Source organism: Neodiprion lecontei, chromosome 4 (assembly GCF_021901455.1).
Source record: "Neodiprion lecontei isolate iyNeoLeco1 chromosome 4, iyNeoLeco1.1, whole genome shotgun sequence".
NCBI classification, from domain to species: domain Eukaryota; kingdom Metazoa; phylum Arthropoda; class Insecta; order Hymenoptera; family Diprionidae; genus Neodiprion; species Neodiprion lecontei.
In genome coordinates this window covers 41,133,677-41,156,000 of record NC_060263.1, presented here as the reverse complement: position 1 = coordinate 41,156,000, position 22,324 = coordinate 41,133,677, and the positions used below count along the sequence as shown (strand labels likewise).

Genomic DNA, 22,324 nt, shown 5'->3' with positions numbered 1-22,324 from the left:
GAAATCCAATTCTTCAACGGATTCGTCTTCCCTTTGTAAAATAACATGTACTTGGACTGTTTCACGTACGATGGGGTTGTGGAAAAAATTTCAGAATATAGTTCGATGAGTTCGGAGGACGAAAAAATAGAGGAAAACTTGGTGTTGTCGTATCTATTCGGAGGGCGTTGCAGGTCTTATAACTCGGCGAAGTCGCGAAGTCAAAGCATATAGTGCTACAATTTTCTCAAGGGACAAACTGAAAGGAGAACTTTTCTTCCCGGGGAATAAAAGTTTCCGACTAACGCGACCACGACGAGATCCACAAAGGCTGACAAGTTGCTTGCAAAGATCGTCCTAAATTCACTTAGGCCTACTAGAAATATCTCGATTCCTTTATTTTTTCTTCAAAGGCCAAAGAAATCAGTCAGGAAATGAAACTGTAATTGTACAAAAAATGATCCTTTCCAATTTAGATTACCTACCTTCAGTGGAGGGCGATGATCGTCCTTCATCAATTTTGCATAGCGTTCCTCAAAGCCGTCATCCCAGTACTCTCGACTCCTCATCCAGGAAGGCTGAAAACAAATGAAATATAAATGGGTAATCTATAGATTCATATCGAGCAATGTCCCCGTGTTCATTAAGAACGATCGTTTCGCTCAACACTAGCGATTCGTTGATCATTGCAATTGGTAAAAATACTTCACGTACGAGTATATTCAATTCATCAACGACGAAAGTGATAACTGACGTGGGATAGAAAAAATGCGTTGAAAACGGATGATCAGGGAGGGTAGAACCGTCAAATCGAAATTACCCTTTCCTTCATTCGGTATGGTAGGATGTATTTCAGCCGATTTGTTATCTACGACCCTCCCGAAACGAGACTGACAACCGATTCGTCTTGCCAATAAGCTTATAACGTGTATTTCGTAAAGGCGGAGACACGGAGAAAGGGCCGAAGCCTGTGGTGGGTGACTAATTTCTGAGAGAGAGAGAGAGAGGAAGAAAGAGAAAAAACGAAAGATTGACCGAGATGGGAAAAGACGGATGACCGTGCGTGTAAAAAACAACAAACAACTATACGCAACGAAGTTTACCAAAGTCACTGATGAACGGAGCTTACAGAGTACTGCAAATATCCGCGGAGCGTAGAGAAATTCGCAAAGCAACCGTTGAAATTTACATGCGAAATGGAATTGAATTACGGAATAGAGGAGAGAGCAGAGCAAAGCGGCGGTTCGTTAATGCCTATTAGTGCACCGTTGCGTAGTGAGAGAGAGGAGAGGAAAGCACCGATGCGTAAAGCGAGCAATACTTACGCACACGGAGATCGATCGTCACGCGTGAGCTGCCTGAACAGTTTGGTAAAATTCAATAAGAGTAAAACACGAAACGGTAATAGGTAAATCCGATGGGTACGTATGTAAGAGAAGACAGGAAGCACCCGCGGAGAAATGTAAATAGGCAAGTGTAGGCAGTCGTTTCGGCTCTTTGAACCGGTCAGACGTTTATCTCGGTTGCATCTCCTGGCCTTCGGAAACACCTGCCGACTCCTCGGACGTTCAAAGCTATAGAAGTGTCCCTTCGAATTTTCGATTCTCCTTCGGATAAAACGAAAAGAGAGGACATCGCAGGTAGATTGTTGGGAACGAGGTGCGTAGAGGAAGAAAGTCGACTTTCATGGCTTCAAAGCCAATTTCAGAAAACCACTACCATTATTTCCTGATGTTTTTCTTCTTTTCACGCATATTTCCCTCTTTTTTAATGGCAAAATCAAGCGGCGTGCAACAACGGCCTTCCTATTCCAACATAGCGAGAGCACCGTGACCGAACATTTCCGTCAAACTTGTGCAGGCCTGTTCCCACCCTGCCACGATGAATGGCCCCACCTCGACGGGCGGCTGATAGATGGGCTCACGGAAGCTCGATTGATGAGCTGACCATAGAAAGAGCCAGAGAGGCAGAGTGGATGTGGAGAGGGTTATGCAGATGGGTGCTGGATAGAGAGACAGGTATCACCGACAACGTGTCCTTAATCGATCGGTTCCTCCGGGTGAGGCTACTCACTCACTTCTGGTACTCTCGGTGATCCGCTATTTCCGTTTTGTCGACCAGTCGTGTGAAGCAAATGCATTCGACATGGTGTTTCAAGTATTCGGTCGCAAGCGAAAGTGTGGAGAAGACGCAGCTGAATGGAAGCTTTCGATCGGGAACAGAGTAAAGAACCTGTTGAGGAAAATCGCAAGGTAACGTAGTTTGGTGATGAAGACAGAATGGGTATGTGGAGGTAACAGTTCGAGCAGAAAAATGAATGTATAAATTATAATGACGAACTAATGTATTTTACCCAATCAATGAACAACGGAATTCGTCGGTGAATGGGTCAAGGAGGATTGAAGGATTGGAAAGAAATCAACTCGATATTAGAGCAGAGAGAAAATGAACGGATGAGTGACGGTAAGGCTTAAACGGATAGACTTCTACGAAAGAAAAATAGATGTCGATGATATGAGTACGTGAGTTTATCATACACGACTATAGGACAGTAATTACAGCTCAATTATTGTAAAATTAACATATTGGCAGTGAAAGTGTTTCAAGGATCCGGACTGACAGGCACTAGAAACATGTCTCCAAGTGTGAATGAAATTAAGTATGACAAGTAGGCTCGACAGGTTGGTGCCAACAGTGTTCGAGACCTGTCGCTTTACTTCCTGCGACATAGTGCCGAGACTCTTCGAGAGCAGAGTAAGTAAGGAAGGCGAAAGAAAAATGTGGGCACACACACACACGAGAGAGAGTGTCATGCAAGGGAACTTGTTGAGGTGAATGATCGACAGACGGTGGTGAACAATTGTGTTCCTTTGTTCCAGGGTCTATAACAGCGTGGCACTTTATCCCACTCTGTCAGGTTTCGGATGTGCGGGCCGTTGGGTTGGATACACCAAGTTGAAACAAACAACCCGTAGGGTATTTAAGGACGAAAATGCAGCCGAATATGTACTCGCCATTTCAGCGATCTGGAATTATCCGAGAAGCTAGCGGCTGCTACTCTATGTGCAGACCTTGTGGCGTTTCCTACTTCCGGATCCGTTCTCAATTTCTAACCCCCAATCGCCATTATATCCCCACCTCAACGAATCACGTGACAGTAATTCGCATCCGCAATCGCAAAAATCGTGCCAACATTTTGCACATGTGAGTGTCACAAATGCTTCATATTTTGCTTATAAAAATGATGAAAATAATATTAGATGAGCCGAATATAAGTCTTCATGTTTGAATCACACTCTAACCTCAAAATTAATTTGTTTTCGTTATCAATTTGTCGTTAAATAATCAAACAAACAATCGGCTTTGTTCAGATCAGCTCAACAATTTTCGAAATAAGATGTAAGCGGTGTTTAATGCGTGCGTGCGACTTACATGGTGTTCCTGTCAGTCAATGGTCGATTTTTAGCCGTAGAGAAATGGCGTCGGATTAAAAAATGGGTATTCGCATTGTATGAACTCATCGATTCACAACACCGTAATTCGATTCTTTCCTCGAAGTCTGCACCGTGAAACACCAGAAAATACAAACGCGTTTTCTTCACATCATCATTTTTGTCTCTTCGAGTGTCCCTCGTCCATACTCAATTTCTTCTAAAACTGTACGTCATGCTTCTGGTTTCTCTCTTTCAAATGATCAGCACCGCAATCGCATCACGACTTGCATTTTACCTGGAAACGAAAGTACTCCGAGACAAATGAAGCTTCTTCATTCTGCGCTCCGCGTTTACGAATGGTGAGTACTAAACGGCACTATGTACTTAGTCTGTACTTCACGTTAATAACAAGTACCCAAAAGCATCTACGAAACTCGTCACGTTGAGCAAGCGAAGCCGTATGAACCATTCAATGGGTTCAGGGTCTCAATATTCCGTAACGGCGACACTGTACCTCAATTGGCTGGCTTCGGCTGTACAACTTGGACTCGAACGACGATCCTGGTTCAAATTTTGTACACTTTCTGGTGTTGAGTAAGAGGAACTAGGCTGTTCTGAACGTCCCCGGAAGTCCTCCTTGCCGGTGTATTGTACACAGGGGTAGGTACATGCCGGATACGTAACTGGGTAACAACCAGCGCCATCCTGCATAGGCACATGTGTAGGCACACCTACAGTGTATTACCGTATCAGAACACGCAAAGGCCGGACGATGGTAGGATCGTGTGCATTTGAATATCGACTATCCATTAGGCCACATATTGTGTTGCTGCAAATACGCGTCCCGATGGCTAGGATTTTCCGGAGAGTTTCAGTCGGTTTCTAAGTAGACCATCGTGTAGTCCCGCGTAAAAGCGTGGTTCAATCTTTCACCCAGCGTCCTCGAGGACGAATGATTTCAATTTTCGTCTGCAGCCTCTCGAAAGCTGAAGAACCATTCAAGCAACGGATTCGTAATCAACTTGCTCTCTCGGCAACTTCAGTGTTGCTTTTATACCAGAAATCAATTTACTTTAGAATCGTATAACCTCACCACTTGAATCTAAGGAACCACAGAAGTCTGCCAGATACGGTTCGAAACTAAAATTCACAGAATTCAGGTTCAAAGCGGGTGTCTGGTCAGCGATGAATGCGGGAAAAAGGATTGAACCTGGAAGGTGAAAGGCAGATGCAGGTTGTTAGAAGAACGAAAACCAAGCGAAGGTACAAGAGCGAGTGATCGTCTCATGATCACGGCTGTTTGTTTCCAACGATAGAATGAATTCACTTGAAAGAAAAATCCTACTCGACGACATTCAGCGAGCGACGTCTCCGCCGCATAATCCTCTGTAAGATTTCTTAATTGTACCATAATTCAAACGTCGACCCGTGTCTGCTTTTGTTAAACAATGTGTACCAGAGCAAAGTGGAAAGAAAAACTAATTAAGAAAATGCAATCCGCTGTGACAGATATACTCAAGTACCTCATTACACTCTCCCAGCTACTCATATTCTACAGATTTCTATCCTACGAAAGGAATCACGTTAAGTGCCTACCTATTCACCTCGAGACTGGAGTACCTTGATATTTATTAAAAAATTAGAGGTCGTAATAATAAGAATGTAATAACGAAGCTGAATGGTACAGACTCCGTGTTTGCTAATTAGACTCAATTCCGAATTGTTTACATGTCGGAACGGTCTCAACATACGAATAAGCCAGCGGTTAGACTTTCTGGAATTCGTTGTCAGTAACCGACGATACCGCTGCATTTATAAATGAACAATCAACGACGTACAGAGTTTTTAAGATTAAAAAAAATCCACCTCAGCATAGAACGAAACCAAGAGAGGTTATTTTACGAGTAAGAAGACAGGATCATGCTCATAGCTTATATCACTCACGTCTATAGGCGCAGGTAGTTACACCTATTTACCAGCTTATATACGAAGATGATGTATACGTATACCTACATGAATATGTATGCCAGGTGGGGGTCTGCATGGGTACGGAGGGTGGCCGTAATTCGATGCGAATGTGCACAGGGTACATGGTCCTGGGTGGAGAGTGTGCACACATGTATGTATGCATGCAGTATACTCGTACGTCATGTCCATACGAACGCAGAGACTGGCGTGACAGAACTCAGTCCCTCTCTCGCGATAAGTTCTCCGATATTAAATTTTCATATCAAGACAATATTTCAGTTCCTACTTGTTTTTGCTTCGCGTTTCATCCACCTTTTAGTCCCCCCCATCATTTTATGCTCGACGGACGACAGAAAACAAGATAGAGGCGGGTCGCATGCATTAGTCACTTTTTCCCATTACCGAACATTACCTGCAAAACGGAGGTATTTGTATAACAGTCATGAGTAAAATGAAACATTTACCAGCAAATGTTCGTTTTAACAGATACAATAAATTGGAAATCGAAACTTGTATCAGACGATTGTAAATTTTTTTTTTTGCAAAACGATATTGTAGAGTGTGATTCGAGTTATTCTTTATCAGGATTCTACCTGGGCATCATTGCTCAAAATTCGTGCCAGGGAAGGGGGCGAAGATAATGAACGAAGCATTTTGAACATGTATAATGAATCATGTTATTTCGATGCGGATCTATTTCAATGATTTCATTTCTAATCACAAGCATTCACCTATTGTGAACTACATTATAGGCAGGCTTCCAATTTTGTGCTTCCCATACGATTCTATGCGTAGCGAGATAAAAATAAAACAATTTCTATCCGACAGCGTGGTCGAGTAACATATGAGGTACCTGCAATTTGTGACCGTAATAACGGGACGAAAAAAGGAGGCCACACAATTTACGTGGAACGGGCACCATCTAATTCCAGGCTAGATATTTTTCACGTTAAATCGTCGAAACTGTCTGTAATATTATGACAACATTGTCTAGCGTCCGTCAAATTAGTACCAAAATCCAACGAAGGTAAGAATGCCTTAAACTTTTTCCAAATGTTACGCACGTCGCATTTATTTATAGATATTTCCAGATTTTCGCCCTCCAACAGCTCTTGAAATGAAAATTTCGTCACGCAAGAACTAACTTCGCTTATCTCAAATATGTAAAATCTACCTCTCATCGTGCATAATTCACAATCTCTTCCCGAGCAAGACTAACTGTGGAGTGAATATCTGCCTTCCGAACATGAACAGTAAATTCAGCTCCAAATTCTGATCATGCTGTGAATTCTGTTTTGTTCGATAAGCTTCGAAAATCTCCGCTGTAATTGCTAGTCGCTCAAAAAGTGACGGAATCCATTCATCACTCGGTTGCTGCCGTTTTTTTTTTTTTTTCTTTTCTTCCTCCTCGTTTTTGTTTTTTATACCCCGATACCCGTGCACAGGGTTCTTCATCCCTCAAGCACCGCCCGAAGTCAAAGTCGCATGTAATTAGCTCGTCCATTGGGTGAGCCAATGGCAAGGAAAAAAACTAAAAAAAAAAAAAAAAAAAAAGAAATAAAGTACAGAACAGAGGATTAAAAAGTTCGATCGATATCGTGATAAAAATGATGGGCAATTAATTTCATTCCACCCGCAGAATTTCCATCGGGGTGAAAGTTTATTCTCGCATTATATTACGAAGAGCGATCCATCACCGTGATTACAGGGGAAAATCATTTCGTATACGGAAATCTATATTTGTGTATATAATATTATTGTATAAGACGAATTGGCGTGCCGTTCCATGGATTCAATTATCGTTAACATTGTCTTTTTCTCCTCGTAGATAAGCAAGCTGCATAAACATCGGCAAGAACCTTTCGTGCCTCGAAACTGTTAATATCCATTTGTCAGAGTGTTCAGGATTCTAAATACCGATCAACTTACTCGCACAGGCCGATTAACGTGTCGACACGTTGTTCAAGTTTTCTCCCGTAGTTATGTTTTATCCGTGATCAATGAAAGTTTTAAATTTCAAGCAATATTGTACGATTACCTGTGAAAAACGGGCCATAAATTTATTACAGGTAATGTCTAACATCGAGTTATATACGTGGATAGAATATTATGGCAAATTCACATGCGCAAGACAAGGTTGATCAAAATGCTGCACTGAGAGAAATTTTTATTTCCGGTTACCGCTCAGTCCTAAACTATTTTCATTTTTTACCACGATCCAAAAATATAGTTCTAGGTATAAAATGAAAATTAGTTTTGTAACTGTTACCGGAAAGTCATAGTATCCGTTACTATTCTTTCTCATTACGATCGCTGTTGCTATATTTTCTTGTAACTGTTGCGAAAATTTAATGCTTGTGCAACGATAAATTGATGTTAAAGCCTTATTCAACTAAAAAAGTACATTAAACCGAACAAACTGATATTCCTTTGCAATCACCAAAAAAGGATCGACAATAGCGTAAAATGGTTTCGCGTACCTCGTTTTTCGTAATTACAACAATATTCAAACAGTCTTTTTAACGATACCTGTTTGACTGAATTCTTCTAATTACTATAACAAATGAAATTCATCTCAGGGTGCAGCATAATGCCGAATCCTTATGAGGCTGAAGTTATAGTAACGTTGACGTAACGAACTATCATTGAAACAATCGTTATTACACAAAATTTTATGATGCCTTTCAACGAGTTAGCTTTGCGAAATATCAGTATATTTTATCTATTATAAGGTTTACTAAATTTTAGTGCGGAGTAACGATTTTTCCTAAACATGCATCGTTACAGTAACGTTACTAACTTCATCCTCATGAATTTATGTGCCATCGCGGAAAACTGAAATGGCGAAAAACAGTTCGGAGTGATTACGGACAAGGATAATCAGACCAAGTTTTTAACTTTAGGTACGAATGAGCAGAAGAAACTTTTACGGATATTTATCGTGACTACAATGAACAACAATATAACGATGTACGTGAAAACGAGCGGTTTGCATGTTCATTCGTCGTAAATGAATGTTGAACGATGAAAGAAGAAAAAAAAAAAAAAAAAAATGGTGAGAATTGTGACGTGGTTAGTAATCAAACCATTCTCAAAGTGTATCAAATCCAAACTTTCAAATAATCTGCTGGATCATACAGCTCCAGTTTTCTACATCCAGAGTTCCATCATCCGCGAGGGTGTTGGACTACTTTCCAATGGTTTCTTTTTATGGCACGTCTTCACAATAAACGGGAGCGAACGGAGAACCGATCCAGAGAGAAGATCGAGCGGGGAATAAAGATCGGGCGAAAAGAATACGAGCAGCGGCGAGGGTGTATTCAAAAAAAGGGGTTGGTTCAACGCAGAAATATAACGGAAATTTTACCCATTTATATTAGCCAACGGACGCACGATGAATAATGGATATTTGTGGCGGCGGGAGACGAAATTCATCGGTAAAGCAGTTTAGTATCTGCTAGTGATGTAACGAATATTCGCATATTTCCTGACGGCCGCATTCGCAAAAATCGTGCGAATATTTTGCGAATGTGAATGTCGCAAATGCTTCATATTTTGCTTATAAAAACTGGGAAAATAATGTTAAATAAGACGAAAAAACATTGATTTGATTATGAACTTTTGTTATAAAAGTTTTTCTTCAGGTTTGAATCACACTCTAATCTCAAAAGTAATTTGTTTCCGTTATCAATGTGCGACTCGCATGGTCTACCTGTCAGTCAATAAATAGGCGACTTTTAGTCGTACAGAAATAGCGCCAGATTTGAAAATGTATATTCTAATTCGCGTTTGCATTCACGTATACTTAAAATTTTACATTTGTCAGATCACTAGTATCCACTGCTGCACCTGCGCTGACGCTGTTACCGATCGAGCAAAATCCCAGTTGCAGCTTGAGGTCACAATTACCACATTACACACTCATAACGTAAGTGACACGAGTGATACGCAGGTACCAGAAAAGTCGAAGTATCCAACGTATTTTTGTCAAAGAATTTTACCCGAGTGGAATTATCGGTGACGCGCATCAGCTCTCCGAGCTGTCTGGAACCGCGTGCAAAGTGCTTCTTGTAACCATTCGAAGGTGGAGTTTCCAAGGAAATCTGAGAAATTTTCTGCATGGACAAAAATATAGTCCAGTGTATACGTTTCGTTAATATTATTGATCGAAAGTGGAACTACTGCAGAAAATTTCAAAGTATTCCTAGAAAGAATTGACCAACAAAAGTGGGTTATAAATTGTGCACAATGTTTTTTACTCAGATAGGTAACCAGTCGTAAAGATGAACCTTTATATCCTCTATCCCGAAAATTTTTATCGCACTTGAGGGACACTGTGTGCAAACGATAGTGATATCGCCACTCTCGATTTTCAGCTTCCATAAGAACGCCGAAGACCGTCTGGCCCCAGCAACGATAATTTGGAGAACAAAACCCGGGTATCTTCTAAGTCCGAGCCATATTCAGCATGTACCAAGATGCTCGTACGGTTTGTTAGAACTTCTTGCTGACCGCCATCAGGCTGTAGGTATAAAACCACGTAGGCGAGGCGTCTTCGGGGTGTCGTAAAAGGCAATTTAGGAGGAATCGCTGGCATTAAAGAACGGTGGAAGCAAGACTCCTCAGAGCTCCCGCAACATCAGTGCCAGGTCTACAGAGTCGAGAATGAAACCAGGCATCGAACGAATGCAAGTATCAAAAACGGGTCCTTAAACGAACTTCCAGGACTCAAACCTCTGGCGGAGAGTAATCCGGTGCCTGGATGTCCGGTTTACAATCGTATAAGCTGTAGGGATGGATGAAGGACTAGTTCGCGAGTTCCTAATTGGCACGCTCCCTGGCCATCCGGACGTCACCGCATGGGCTGCGACACCACCCTTAATATTTGAACGGCTCCATTAACCTCGTCTCTGGTTCGTTCCACCGGTTCGCTCTATAGTCTCGCAAAAGCGTTGGTGTTTACTGTCTATGACAGACCCCAACGACGGGCATAATTTGGAGTAAAAAGATTCCCGGAGATGGACTTGAACGCTAAATATAGCCGACAAAAGTATTCTTCTTTAAGGGACGGTCTAAAATCATACCTATTTTCTGAAAAAATTTCTTGAAGAAAATGAAAACGCAGAACAATTTTAGGTTGCGAGCTTTATTATTTACAGTTTCAAAAACATTTTAGAAGTTTTTCATTGAAATTAATAAGCAAATAGCGGCATGACGCATATAAGCAGTGAACGACCACGTTTCATTCCGGTGGCGCAGATTCCTCGATCAATTTTTATCCGATCGACTCGCAATTTTGACACGATCTTTAAAACTTATTTATCGATTCGAGCTCCTTGCTAGATTTTTGGATTTCAGTTCCAATTTTTGTAAAATTTTTCTGTCGAAACATGAACATTTTTGTTCATAATCGTATATATTTGAAAAAAGAAAATGTTCAACATTTGGACGACGAGCTCGAACCTCAAACTCAAAATGCTCCAAGTGTATCCATTTTCTCAAGAAAACTCCTAAAATTACGTATGATTTTAGTCCCTCCAAGCCGTGCCTCCCCCCCTTAATGCGTTGTTGAAGCAACGTTGAGAATGTCGGAATGTCCAGTTGGTAATTGTGAGAACTTATGAGACGAAGCAGTTATGGACAGCATTGACGGGTTTCAGTAGTTGTATATTAAACATCCCATCATTTACTCATTTAGCCAGACATTTCTTAGTTCATTTATTCATGAGGTATAAGAAGTCTCCTCAGGTCTTATCGAGCAGTTTTTCAAACGCCCCTCAAGTATTCTACTGGCATTTCTGAAAGTATTATACCTAGAAACTCGACCTGCCAAACTCTTTTACATTTTCGCAATTGACGGAATCGAACTCCATTTATGATTTATTCAATTGCGCAACTTTTATTATACGTTTTTTTAATAAGATACATAGAATATCTAGGTTTGAGAGAAGCTCGTAGAAGGCTTAGGTGTCAACCGCGTAGTTCTGTGACGTATGAAATACATGTTCGTTACCTAATTCCAGGACTTATTTCTGCGCTACCACATTTGGCTGCCAAACGGTGATTAAAAAAATAACCAAAATGGATTTCGATTTCCCTTACCGAATGGCCGAACAGCAAACGAGAACGAAATTATCGTAGCAACACAAAATTTCTATGTACAACGCGGTCGGTTCTCGCACCACGTTGTGTGTCCAAACCCTTCGAGTTACTCTGCATAATTCTGGTCGAATTTCGCTTCGAGCAATATACAGAAAGTAATTTACTCTCGAGTGATTGATGGCAGGTAATTGAAATGACGTGTTCGGGCGTGTTAGGTACAACTCGAGTCGGGTACATCTCCTTATGAATTCCACAAAAGTTGATCAATCGATAAATGAAAAACCAAGGATCAATGGATTCGATCCGCAATCCGCAAAACAAACGAACCATTTCAACGAGGGGATATTAAATTTTCAAAAATGTAATTGCAAAATGCGACGACTGTTTTGTATATTTTACAGGGGGGGGGGGGGGGGGGGGAGGCCAGTATAGCGGGATTTGCGCTAACCGTTCTTGATTGGGCTCACAGTTAATTGACGGTTCTCAAGTCCCATAGACCGGGACACTTGATACGTCCCCTTGAAGCACTCTGACAAGTACGATTTGAACGAGGGGAACGATATGACGCATTGTCAGTCCAGACATCGTACACGCACGTATAAAAGGACAAAACGCAGCGGAGGAGACCGGAGCTTTGGCTACTGATTGCGCTATAACGCGTGCAGGTAAAGAGAAAAAGTAAAAAGAAGAAAAGAAAAACCAACAATACCGGTTTTGTAATACCAGCACCGTGCATAGTATGGTGGTTTAGGAGGAAAACCTGTGTGTGTGTGCCTGGAAAATCGGGTGTGAGAGTAAGAGAAAAAATAGGAGGATACCTACCCATTAAGCTCTCAGTCGAGTCTAAATTGGCTCGCCAACAATCCCCGCTGGGGATGGAGGCGTGAAAATCAAACAAATAGCTACCGGATTCGCCGGCAGTTAGCCGATATACAGAGGCGAGAATAGATTCCATGTTAAAAAAAGTGCAATTACTCTTCTCGTTAACACCGTGCCGTACGACGATAATTGACAAAAATCTATTTTATCACCCAAGTATTTAACATCCATAAGTGTGTGTCAGTGTGTATGAAAAATCCACGTTGGTCTAAAAGTTTTATTTAATGAGGCCTGTACGGAGGCTGAACTTTTTTTTATTATCATTTCGGTATTTTCTATCCAAGGAAACGTTACGTCATAACGAATAAGTTCATTTTTAATCATCATTCGTCTCTCGTTCAATAATCGTCACATTAAAGTATAAAATACAACATTGAATCATGCTCCATGCTACATTAACGATTCTTTTTTCGATGGTTAAAATACGCTAATCAATCTGATTTTTTTTTTATCTCAAATCAAAACACTCACGAAGAACAGAAAATAAATTTTTTATTTTTTTTACATTTTTTTAACGGTTTTCTCAAAACGTGGCTTTGCACAAGCTATCCGTATCAAATTTGGACACAACATTCTTCGCGCCAATCTATATCTGGCTACGGAAGCTTCTCTTTTTAAAACATCATCTTTTTTGAACGAAAAACTGTCAATGAAATAAGCTAAATTCGATACTTGTTCAAACCGCAGCCTTTGTCAATTTTGGTACAAAAAAAAAAAAACACCTCCATAACAAGGTAACGTTGTTCATACCGATTAATAATCTTTCTAAAAATTTTGTTTTAGATAATATTCACGACCACAATCGTGTACACCATGAGGACTCCCGACATTGCTATTGGCTCTCTATGCAGGTCTGCTCAGATTGTTTTCGTAAACGAATCCACTCGCGTGTACAAAACCCCCGATGCCATGCATCTCCAATTGCATTTGGCGACTTATTTTGCTATAGTTATTATTTTCCCCATAGTAGAAGAAATTCATAGCTTTGCTATAAGTAGAATTTCTATGGTTTCAGACAAATTAAAAACTCGTTACGATATTCGAGCCAGGGATATAAAATTTAATCCCGGAGATTCCGTCTGGCTCTTTCAACCTCGAAGACTGAAAGGACGATGTCAGAAACTACAAAGAAACTGGGAAGGCCCTTACTTAGTGGTTAACCGGATCAAGGATTTACAGGATCCGAAAAAACCTATTTCTTCTCTGACATAACTCTCCTCGAGTTCTGTTTCATTACTTCTGCTGACATGTTTGCCAGTATGATGTATTTGAAACGATACTCAGTCTCACCTCTGCGTGTCGATCTTGAGTGCCGTATACACAATACGCCAGCGTGCGAAAAAGACAAATCCCGTCGGGAATTATCTTGATAATTCTCGTTTGCATGTTTATTTTTTGCGTGTCAGAAGCAGATACCTATAAAGATATTTGTCAAAGACTGTCATGAACAGCCGATGACAGGTGTCAACGGAAGTTTTGTTTGCTAGATGCTTTTTGTTTTGTTTTCGGCATCTCACTCCACCGCCAACTTCATGCGTATACTATTGTTATTATAATATTTTTCACCTGTTTCTACTTCTTTTTCATTTTTTCAGGACTTTTTTATTAGATAGAGAGAAACATGAAGAAAGTAGAAATAAAAGTTTAAAAATTTATTTTCCGTTCTTCGTGAGTGTTTTGATTTTCCACTAAAAAAAATAAAAATGATCAGGTTATTTCAATCATCGAAAAAAAAAAATGGCGAAAATCAGTTACTTTTCTACTCATCACACCGGCATGGTTCCTTAAAGATATCACGTCGTCTACCCGCGCAACTTGATTACTTCGCATGTTCCAAACGTATGTAACTGCGAAGTTAGTATATTTTCCCATCACTGGGTAACACAAGGAGAACCGTTTTGCACGCCTTTCCCTCAGTCTTTCTTTTCTCATTCGTTCTTCATCTTCGTCCTTTTCACTATCCGGCGAACGAACGAACGTATCCCTGGATCTGGGGCAAGAAAAGGCGATACGCGAGTCGAAAGCATTAGCAAGTGGTTCTTGTCACCGTTCTCGCGATTCGCGTGTCACCGTAACATTCCGTGTCATGTTTCCATCCTTCCGTACTTCCTGAGAGCGGGAGAAACCCCTCGAGGATCCCGAGTTTTATGCCTCCTCCACGTGCCAACTCCCTCGACTCTTACCGTCACGTATTTTCGCTCCCTTCGCTCCACCTGACGTCACCAATGTCGCAGCGACGGCTGATATCCATAGGCAAGTAAGAATTATCAAAATCGCCGTGCATGATAATAAAAATGGCGTGTTCGCATGCTCCGGGGAAAACAATCGACGTGAAAATGATACGCAGGTTAACTTTGACATCATCGTTTCCATTTCGTCGATGAGATAAGCGAGGTTATCTCTTTCTCTCATTCCGCGAATGATATTTCTTCAAGCAAATTCTGAGGTGTACGTATGTGTAAGGATATTCCTTATTTGGGGGAGTCGGAAAAATTGTTGATAAAAGTTGATGCTTATAACGATAAGAACGAAGCCTGAAAATTTCAAAATTTTATCATCATTTTATAATATTTTATATTTCTTTTTACATGTAAACTTAGTAGCATCACCTTTATTAGAATTATATACAGGTGTAAGGGACCAATAATTATAAAATTTGCATATTTTCAGGGTTTGTTCCTATCGTTGTAAGCAACAACTCTGCGAAATTGCAAATCGGTACCTCAATTTATGTATACCAACGTCATGAAAAACGAAATAACTGGTTATAAAAACTACGTGTATTAAAATTACATTTAAAACGTTCGGACTTTAGAGACACGTGCTCCAGTTTACGAAGAGGCTTGAAACTTTACGCAGAGTTTTTTTAATGATTTGGAACAGATCTGGGGGCATCCCAATGAAAATTTCTTCTAACCGCAAATAAGGACCACCCTAGCATGTATAGAGATGCAGCAAAGATAATATACCTTAACCATATTGAAGTTAGTAACGTTAATGTAACGAAATACTGAAATTACAATAATTTTTTCGGAAGTTTAGAACAACTTTAAAGGAGTTTAACTTGCAAAAACTGAATACACGCTGCTTCTTAAAGATAGATTACTCTGTTTGAGACGGTCCTGCATTGCGAAATAATGGTTTTTCCTAAAAGCGAATCGTTGCGGGCTTCACTCTCTTATACCTTAATCTTCGATCGTGAGTGGTGCTTTAAATCTTTCGGCAAAATAAGACGACCAGCAGAGTATAAAGCTCGGTGAAGCGGGAAGATGAAATTTAACCGAGATTTGAACAAACCCTCTATTTTTCTTTTCGCATGATATTTAATACATCGTCTTCCACCCGGGATTTCTCAGACCATCTCCACAAATCTCCACCCCATAGAATATTCACTCCGAAAAGCTCTCATGATCCTTCGGCTAAATCAAACCCTCTTTTCAAGCCCATTTTTTACGATCGTATCAAAGTATTTAATAATTAAGCCCTCCAATTTCTGTCTGTAAGATTTATCGTGATATTTTGTTGATATTACGAATAAAGACATGACCCAACCAAAACTTGTAGGCGGTATATATTCTTCAAAAGATGAACGGATAACTCCGCGGTGCGGAAACTTCACACTTGAATCACAGATAATGCGTCGTTTTCGTCTCACCGAAGGCAGATGCACCGCACCGGGTTCACCGGTTCCGCTTTCAAGTGCAGTGGAACTCGTTACCCGGAACGTTCCACGCTCTGGGATTTTTCCCACGAGAACTGGGTCGAGAGCAGAACGGACAAACAGCCTTCGACCACCATCGGTAACAAAATACTTACTTCGATAAAAGCTGGGGAATTACGGTGAAATCTTGTTCTAAAAGTTACTTCGTCCGGAATTTTGGCTCTAATTTTACAATACACTCGTTATGGCTGGTGTGGTATTAGGATTCAGAAGCTGAATCTTTAACATCTGAGATGAGGAGTACTTAGTTTGGGTCGTTGGTCACGAGCAACTCAAATGGAAAAGAGATCGATCTATAATCGCGGTGACAGGCAGCTTCACAATTCAGTTTTTAGTGTAAAAATACCATTTCAAAGTGTCAAACTGCACTGGAACCGAATGATCGTCAATCATCCGCGTAAGTGTAACGTGATGTGAGCCGAATTGACAGGGCATGTTGGCGAATGTCGGTAAGGATTGATGAGTTGAATTTAACACTGAACCGTTACTGTCAAGTCCGATTTCAGCGCGGTTTATTAACGGCATAGCGAAGGGAGTTCGGTAACATCGCTTAATTAATCTCCTCCCACACTATTTTTCCTACAAACTTGACAAATTAGGGTCAGCGGCCTGGTAGTTATTTGTAAAGACGCCCATCTCGACCTAGCGACACAAATTTCCGAGCAACTAATTAGACACGGACTCGGCTGACTACGAATTAGTCAGTGACAAACGGTTCGCGCAAAGTTTGACTATAGATCTGAACTCGTTTTGCAATAACAATTAGGATGGCTAAATTATCAGCCGATACGAAACCAATCGGTTTTTTGTAGCGTTTTTTTTTTCTTTGGAAAAATTTCACAACAAAATGTCTTGTGGTTTCACACGAGTGTCTGAAATGGATTCGATAAAAACTTTGTCATCGCGAACTAGTTGCGAAAAAACTTTTGTGAAGAGGAAAAGATTTTTTGTGGCTAGCTAGAGTCTGAATGTTAAGAAATGAATAATATCGATTAATACTGCGTTGTAACAATTATTGTTAAATAAAGTAATCTGAGAGCGAGTGGAGAGAATTTGGGTAAATTGACAAGGTTAGAGTAATACAGGGAGGAGTTTATATAATTTGGAAAGAAGAATGGTAAACAAGGCTGCCGATGCGCCCTTCTACCTTCTACAAAATTCATTCGAGATTCGCGGCACGCGAAGAGCGCGTAATACTTGCCGGATTTCTTGATTCCATCTGTACGTAAGCAAGCGAGCTTGGCAAGCCTGCGCCAGCAAATATTCCGCTGTCAGCCCTTCGAAAATCAGCAGGCTTGTATTCAAATGAAATAGGAATAAACTCAAAGCCTCCTACGCGAAGGTACGTATTGGAAAAGTTGCTTTGGGTGAGGTTAAAAAAAATTCCAACTCACTGTTCAATCACGCGTACGTTTCTTCTCGCAAGCTCGTGTAGCATCCCACCGCTGTCACAACTTTTTCGCTTGTTAGGGACAAATGCATAATCAATATATCTGGAAACAAGCAATATCGCAACGACTTTTTCCTCAATCAGGGCGTTGACTTCCGGCATCCCATTCCTCTGAAAGCCGGAGTGAACTCGCCCCTAAAAGTCACCCCTACAGACGCGTGCCCCGAGACGAATACACAGACACGGTTACGTGTAGAGACGTATCTACGTCTCGACTAACGTCAGACGCTAGACGGAGGATGCAATCATCCGGCAGAAAGCATCCCCCGGCCATTTTCCAGTAACGAAGCGTGACAAATTACGTATAAATGCGCGAGTGAATTTCACCCAGTCAGCTGAGCTGCTTCTATCGAAATGATCACACAGGCCTGCGAAATATAACTTTTATTTTCCCGTCTGAATATTAATGCTTTTTTTCTAAGTATGCTGAATTAAAATATGCCGCTAGCAGTTTTACAGCATATCAAGATTTATTTTTATGCAAGATACGCATATTTACAGATTTTTTAACGGTTTTTATGAAAAAATAAAATTTAACGAATATAAAACTGAATGTTTAGTTATAAAATGAACAGCATTAGTTTTAAACAAGACGTAAAGATACTAGATAAATCAAAAAGACTTGTGATATCTTTTTCTACTTTCGTCGAAACTCCTGTTCAATTTTTTCCATAAACGACAACTACTGATTGTAGATGAATATTTAAATACCAACACTACCATTAATGCATATATTTAACACAGAAATTGCAAGTTAACTCTAGTAGAACTAATAAAACAGGAAAAGAAATTCTCAAAACGTTTAGGTGATAGAATTTAAAAAAAAAAATGTCTTCTAGAATCGTACCAATACCTACGGAAATTATTACTCAGTTTTGTCCGGGGAAAACCATCGCAGGCCTGTGTTATCGTTTCACCTTAACTTATCTCGTGCAGTTTGTTTATTCCAAAAAAATATAAGAAAAGAATCGAAAACAATGGATAGCATAAGTCGATGCGTGTATTTCTCACCTGGAAGTCGAATTTCTTGAATATGTCCTGAGTGTCGATGTCCGTTTCCTTGGGTACGATGACCGGGCAGCTTTCAGAGGAGACCTTGGCGTCGGGCACCTCGTTAGGGTCCGGCGGTACGGAGGTCGGGCTTCTGTCATAGCGAAGCCCCTCGCTGAGGACATTCGTGGGACCAGCCGGGGGGGTCTGGGCCTGACTGACGTAGTAAATGCATAGAAGGAGGGAGAGGGCGACCCCGCAGAGCGCGAAGGTCCGCCCCGAGCCGCGTCTCAGGAGTTTGTACATCTCGGCACCTTTATCCCGGCTTCATCAGATTTCCCCGGCCAATATCAATAACCAATGATCGACAAAACAGCGTAAGAAAATCCCCGGAAAAACCGTTCGGGTATAACATAGGCGAGGAAATATTGAAGTATTTTTCTTTGTCAGCCGCTTCCTCGGCGAAAGCCTTTGTGACTCAGAGAATAAACTTTTTCGCTCTGTTTCCAAAATCTAACCTTATCTCTCTTCCTTCTTTAGTCAGTAATCCAGTTTCTCAGTCGGGGGCTTAATTGCCTCAGCGTTTGATACGGTTTTTCTTCTCTCCGATAACTGATTTGAGTCCGGAGTTTGAATTACACCCGTTTCTTACTCGTCGTTTGGAAATTTATACATTTTTATTCGAAACAAATTTGAGACCTTGGATTTGACGAGGGCCAGTGACGATTCAAATTTCGTTAGTTCCTCCCGAGGGTATTTTCTGCGTGAAATTCAATCAGCCCTCCCCTCACCTCCTTCCCCTGCACCAGTCCTAGGGAAAATTGGTAACTGTTTCCTCCAGAATCCGCACTTTTTTTCCGACGATACTATGACGCGCATGGATTTACTCCGAGTTTTTTTCCCGTTACCTTTTTTCTAACAACGTTTCCACGTCATCTCGCTGGAACAAAAGAAATTAAAAAACCACATTAGTATAAACGCTGGAGGTTTAGAGGAATCGAAATTTTTCAAACTTTCAAACATGGATCTGAGTTCAACACTGTTATGAGTAAATGATCCTACAATGTTTGAAAACTATAAGCACACAAAAACCACTACATCATTCAAGTAGACACAATTAATTCTTGGAAACCACCCGTCTCGAGCAGATGAATTAGAGAAGGAAAACCGTAAAATCCATTGTTAAATTGGTACTTGTACGTGATCTAAGACTGTGTCACGCGTAGAGGCTGTAGCGTTATCTGTACTTTCAAACAGACCGCAACAGAACGTCTGCACACATACCCCTTCAAGAAAATTGTACACAATAACTTTTTCAAGTATTGAACGTAAACAAGCGTTGAACTGTCAGAAACTTTGTGGGTAAATATTACGAACAGTGACCATATAATGTCAATTCACAATTTTCCTTGGCACACCGAGTTTGCTTCTCAGAATATTTTGGCAACCATGACTCGCATTACCTCGGCAAAGAACACACTCTGCCAGTTGTGCTCATGAGTTGTCACGTGACCGGAATGAATCCCCAAAGTCAGATGGGAAGCAGAGTCCGAAAACCTTTCGAAGACGGACCAAAAAACATGAAAACGAGACGCGAGACGCGCGACGAGCAGCGTACGACTGAGCCAAGCAACGCCGTGTAGTAGGCGTTGGGCCTTGAGGGACGCACGACGAATGCAGCGAGGATGGATCCAGTGCGTCCTACCAAGCTGTAGGAGTTCTTGCCCGACGAGAAGGGGGGAGAGAGAGAGAGAGGGAGAGAGACAGGGAGAGACAGAGAGAGAGAGAGAGAGAGAGAGAGAGATAGTCACGCGGCGCAAACTGTCGACCGCGGCAAACTACAGAGTTTGACACGCCGCCGCCACTCGCGATATCCACCTTTCCAGTCCCAAGCGAGGCACACCGAACCCTGCGCATGTGCCGATAATCCACAGGCCTCCTCCTGCAGCAACCTTACCTACCAACCTGATGCCTTTCTCCTTCATCCATGCCCCGCGTACCCTGTCTGCGGATGACGGGGAGAGGGCAACAGCCCTCGGAGCAAGGATTTCCACAAGGCAGCGGATCCTGCTCTCCGGATTATAAGAATTTTTTGAAAGCGGGGATCAACTGGATTTCGGAAAGAACGGGACTTAAGGATCCATCAGTTTGTGTGGAGTACAAGTTCAGGTGGAAACATCTACGGTACGCTCTTCGTAGCGAGCCTTTCTCAGGTTCATGGAACCGCAAACTTAAAGAGATTCTTTCATTTCTACCAGTTCTATTTGTGGTCTTTGACACTTGCGGGTTTTCGTTGAACAATTGACCGCAAGGATGGAGCCTTTCTGTCGCATCAAAAGGAGCTCTTAAATCGGCTGGATTTTCAGTATGTTATAGTAAATATCCTCCCGGTCAAAAGTTCTCATGGACACTAGTCCCAAAAATCAGCAGTTTTCGAAATACAGGCTTCGGAAGAAAAGGTGTAAAGATCTTCGATATCTGTGGATTTCCTTATTTCCATGAATTGTAGAGCTTCAAAGGGACGTTAAATCAAAGAAATCACTCAAAAAATTGCACGGTTGATTCTCAAAGGTAGGCAGGAAGCTGCGATTGATTCCATCGAAGCATTGATTTCATCCATGAACTCGCTGGTTTACCGGAAGCAGGTGCAACGTCGGATTTCGCGTGTAGAACGAGTCCCTCCGACTCTTGAAATAATCGACTTGTCCTGTTTTTTACGCGTCCACAGAGTCTCTGCAGATCGTCTACGCAGTTTTTGAGTAACATATTTAGTTTCGAGTCCCCCTCGAAGCTTTATAATTCGTAAAAATCGCGTAATCCACAAGCAACAAAAAATCCATACACCCCCCTTCCGAAGTCTGTATCTCGGAAACTACTGATTTTTTGGACTTATATCCATGCGAACGTTTCATCGGGAGGAGATGTGCTATAACATACTGAAAATCCAGCCAATTCGACCGAGAGCTAATTTCCATAAGGATTCTGCGGGGTTCTTTGTACAAAAAAATAAATTGCCTCATCTCATGTTCGCACCTTTAATGGTAAGAGCGGAGCGAAGATATTGTGATTGTGTTTTCAGCGTGTGCTACCTATTGCAATTGGTAACCATACCCTCTTACTCTCAGTGGTAATATATCGCTACGTGATCCGAATGTTGTTTAAGGTTACCGAACTGTTGCCTAAATACTGTGCTGCCACTGGCGTAGCTAATTTGATACGACAGTGCGTAGGCAGGTAACCAACATTGTGTCATAACGGTAACGGTGTAATATAATGAGATGCGAATGCCGTTCTCCGATAGAGAAACCAACTGTGGTGATTCGAACTACTTTAGGTGAATATATTTGTTTTACACTTTGGCACTGTATTCCTTTTATTTTCATTTAGCTAGCTCCCAAGTTTACTGTACGTGGTTGTTTTTTCACATTATTCATTATCCGGCAACAATATTGGTCTGCCGTAGAAGAAAGAAGGAAATTGAAGAACAATTATTTGAGGAAGTTTCTTTGCAGAAGCCTACAAAGGGATCGTAAAAAACGAAAGTAAGAAGCGACGTAGATATACTTTCCATTTCAATCTCCATCGAAACGACCGTACGGACCAAATCCACTCGAAACTCACATTTACTCGTCTCTGTGAAATTCCAACGTGGTCGGTTTCAATGAAATTGGATCCACTAGTTCTCGACAAAATGTCTCCGTCCCCAAGGTCCGCGTCTGATAAAGCAGGTTCCAGGCTCAAGGTTGATGTACATCAACCCGCCTGCGAGTTCGATTGTTACGAGAAAATCCGTTCCGATTT

The 22,324-nt window shown here is 41.3% G+C and overlaps 1 protein-coding gene across 2 annotated transcripts in view; it reads right to left on the bottom strand.

Moving 5' to 3' along the window:
* Window positions 1-22,324, bottom strand: part of LOC107219520 (alpha-mannosidase 2) — an 81,689-nt gene that overhangs the window by 30,659 nt on the left and 28,706 nt on the right. Inside the window, exons 1-3 of one of the 2 annotated variants that reach the window (XM_046737317.1) lie at window positions 19,987-20,179; window positions 18,545-19,463; window positions 465-557 (exon numbers count right to left, since the gene is read on the bottom strand). In XM_046737317.1, the coding sequence (XP_046593273.1) occupies window positions 465-557; window positions 18,545-18,829 (378 nt within the window). In that variant the 5' untranslated portion in view covers window positions 18,830-19,463; window positions 19,987-20,179. Of the gene's footprint in view, window positions 1-464; window positions 558-18,544; window positions 19,464-19,986; window positions 20,180-22,324 lie in introns of those variants that run through there. The other variant, XM_015657801.2, reaches the window with a different exon arrangement.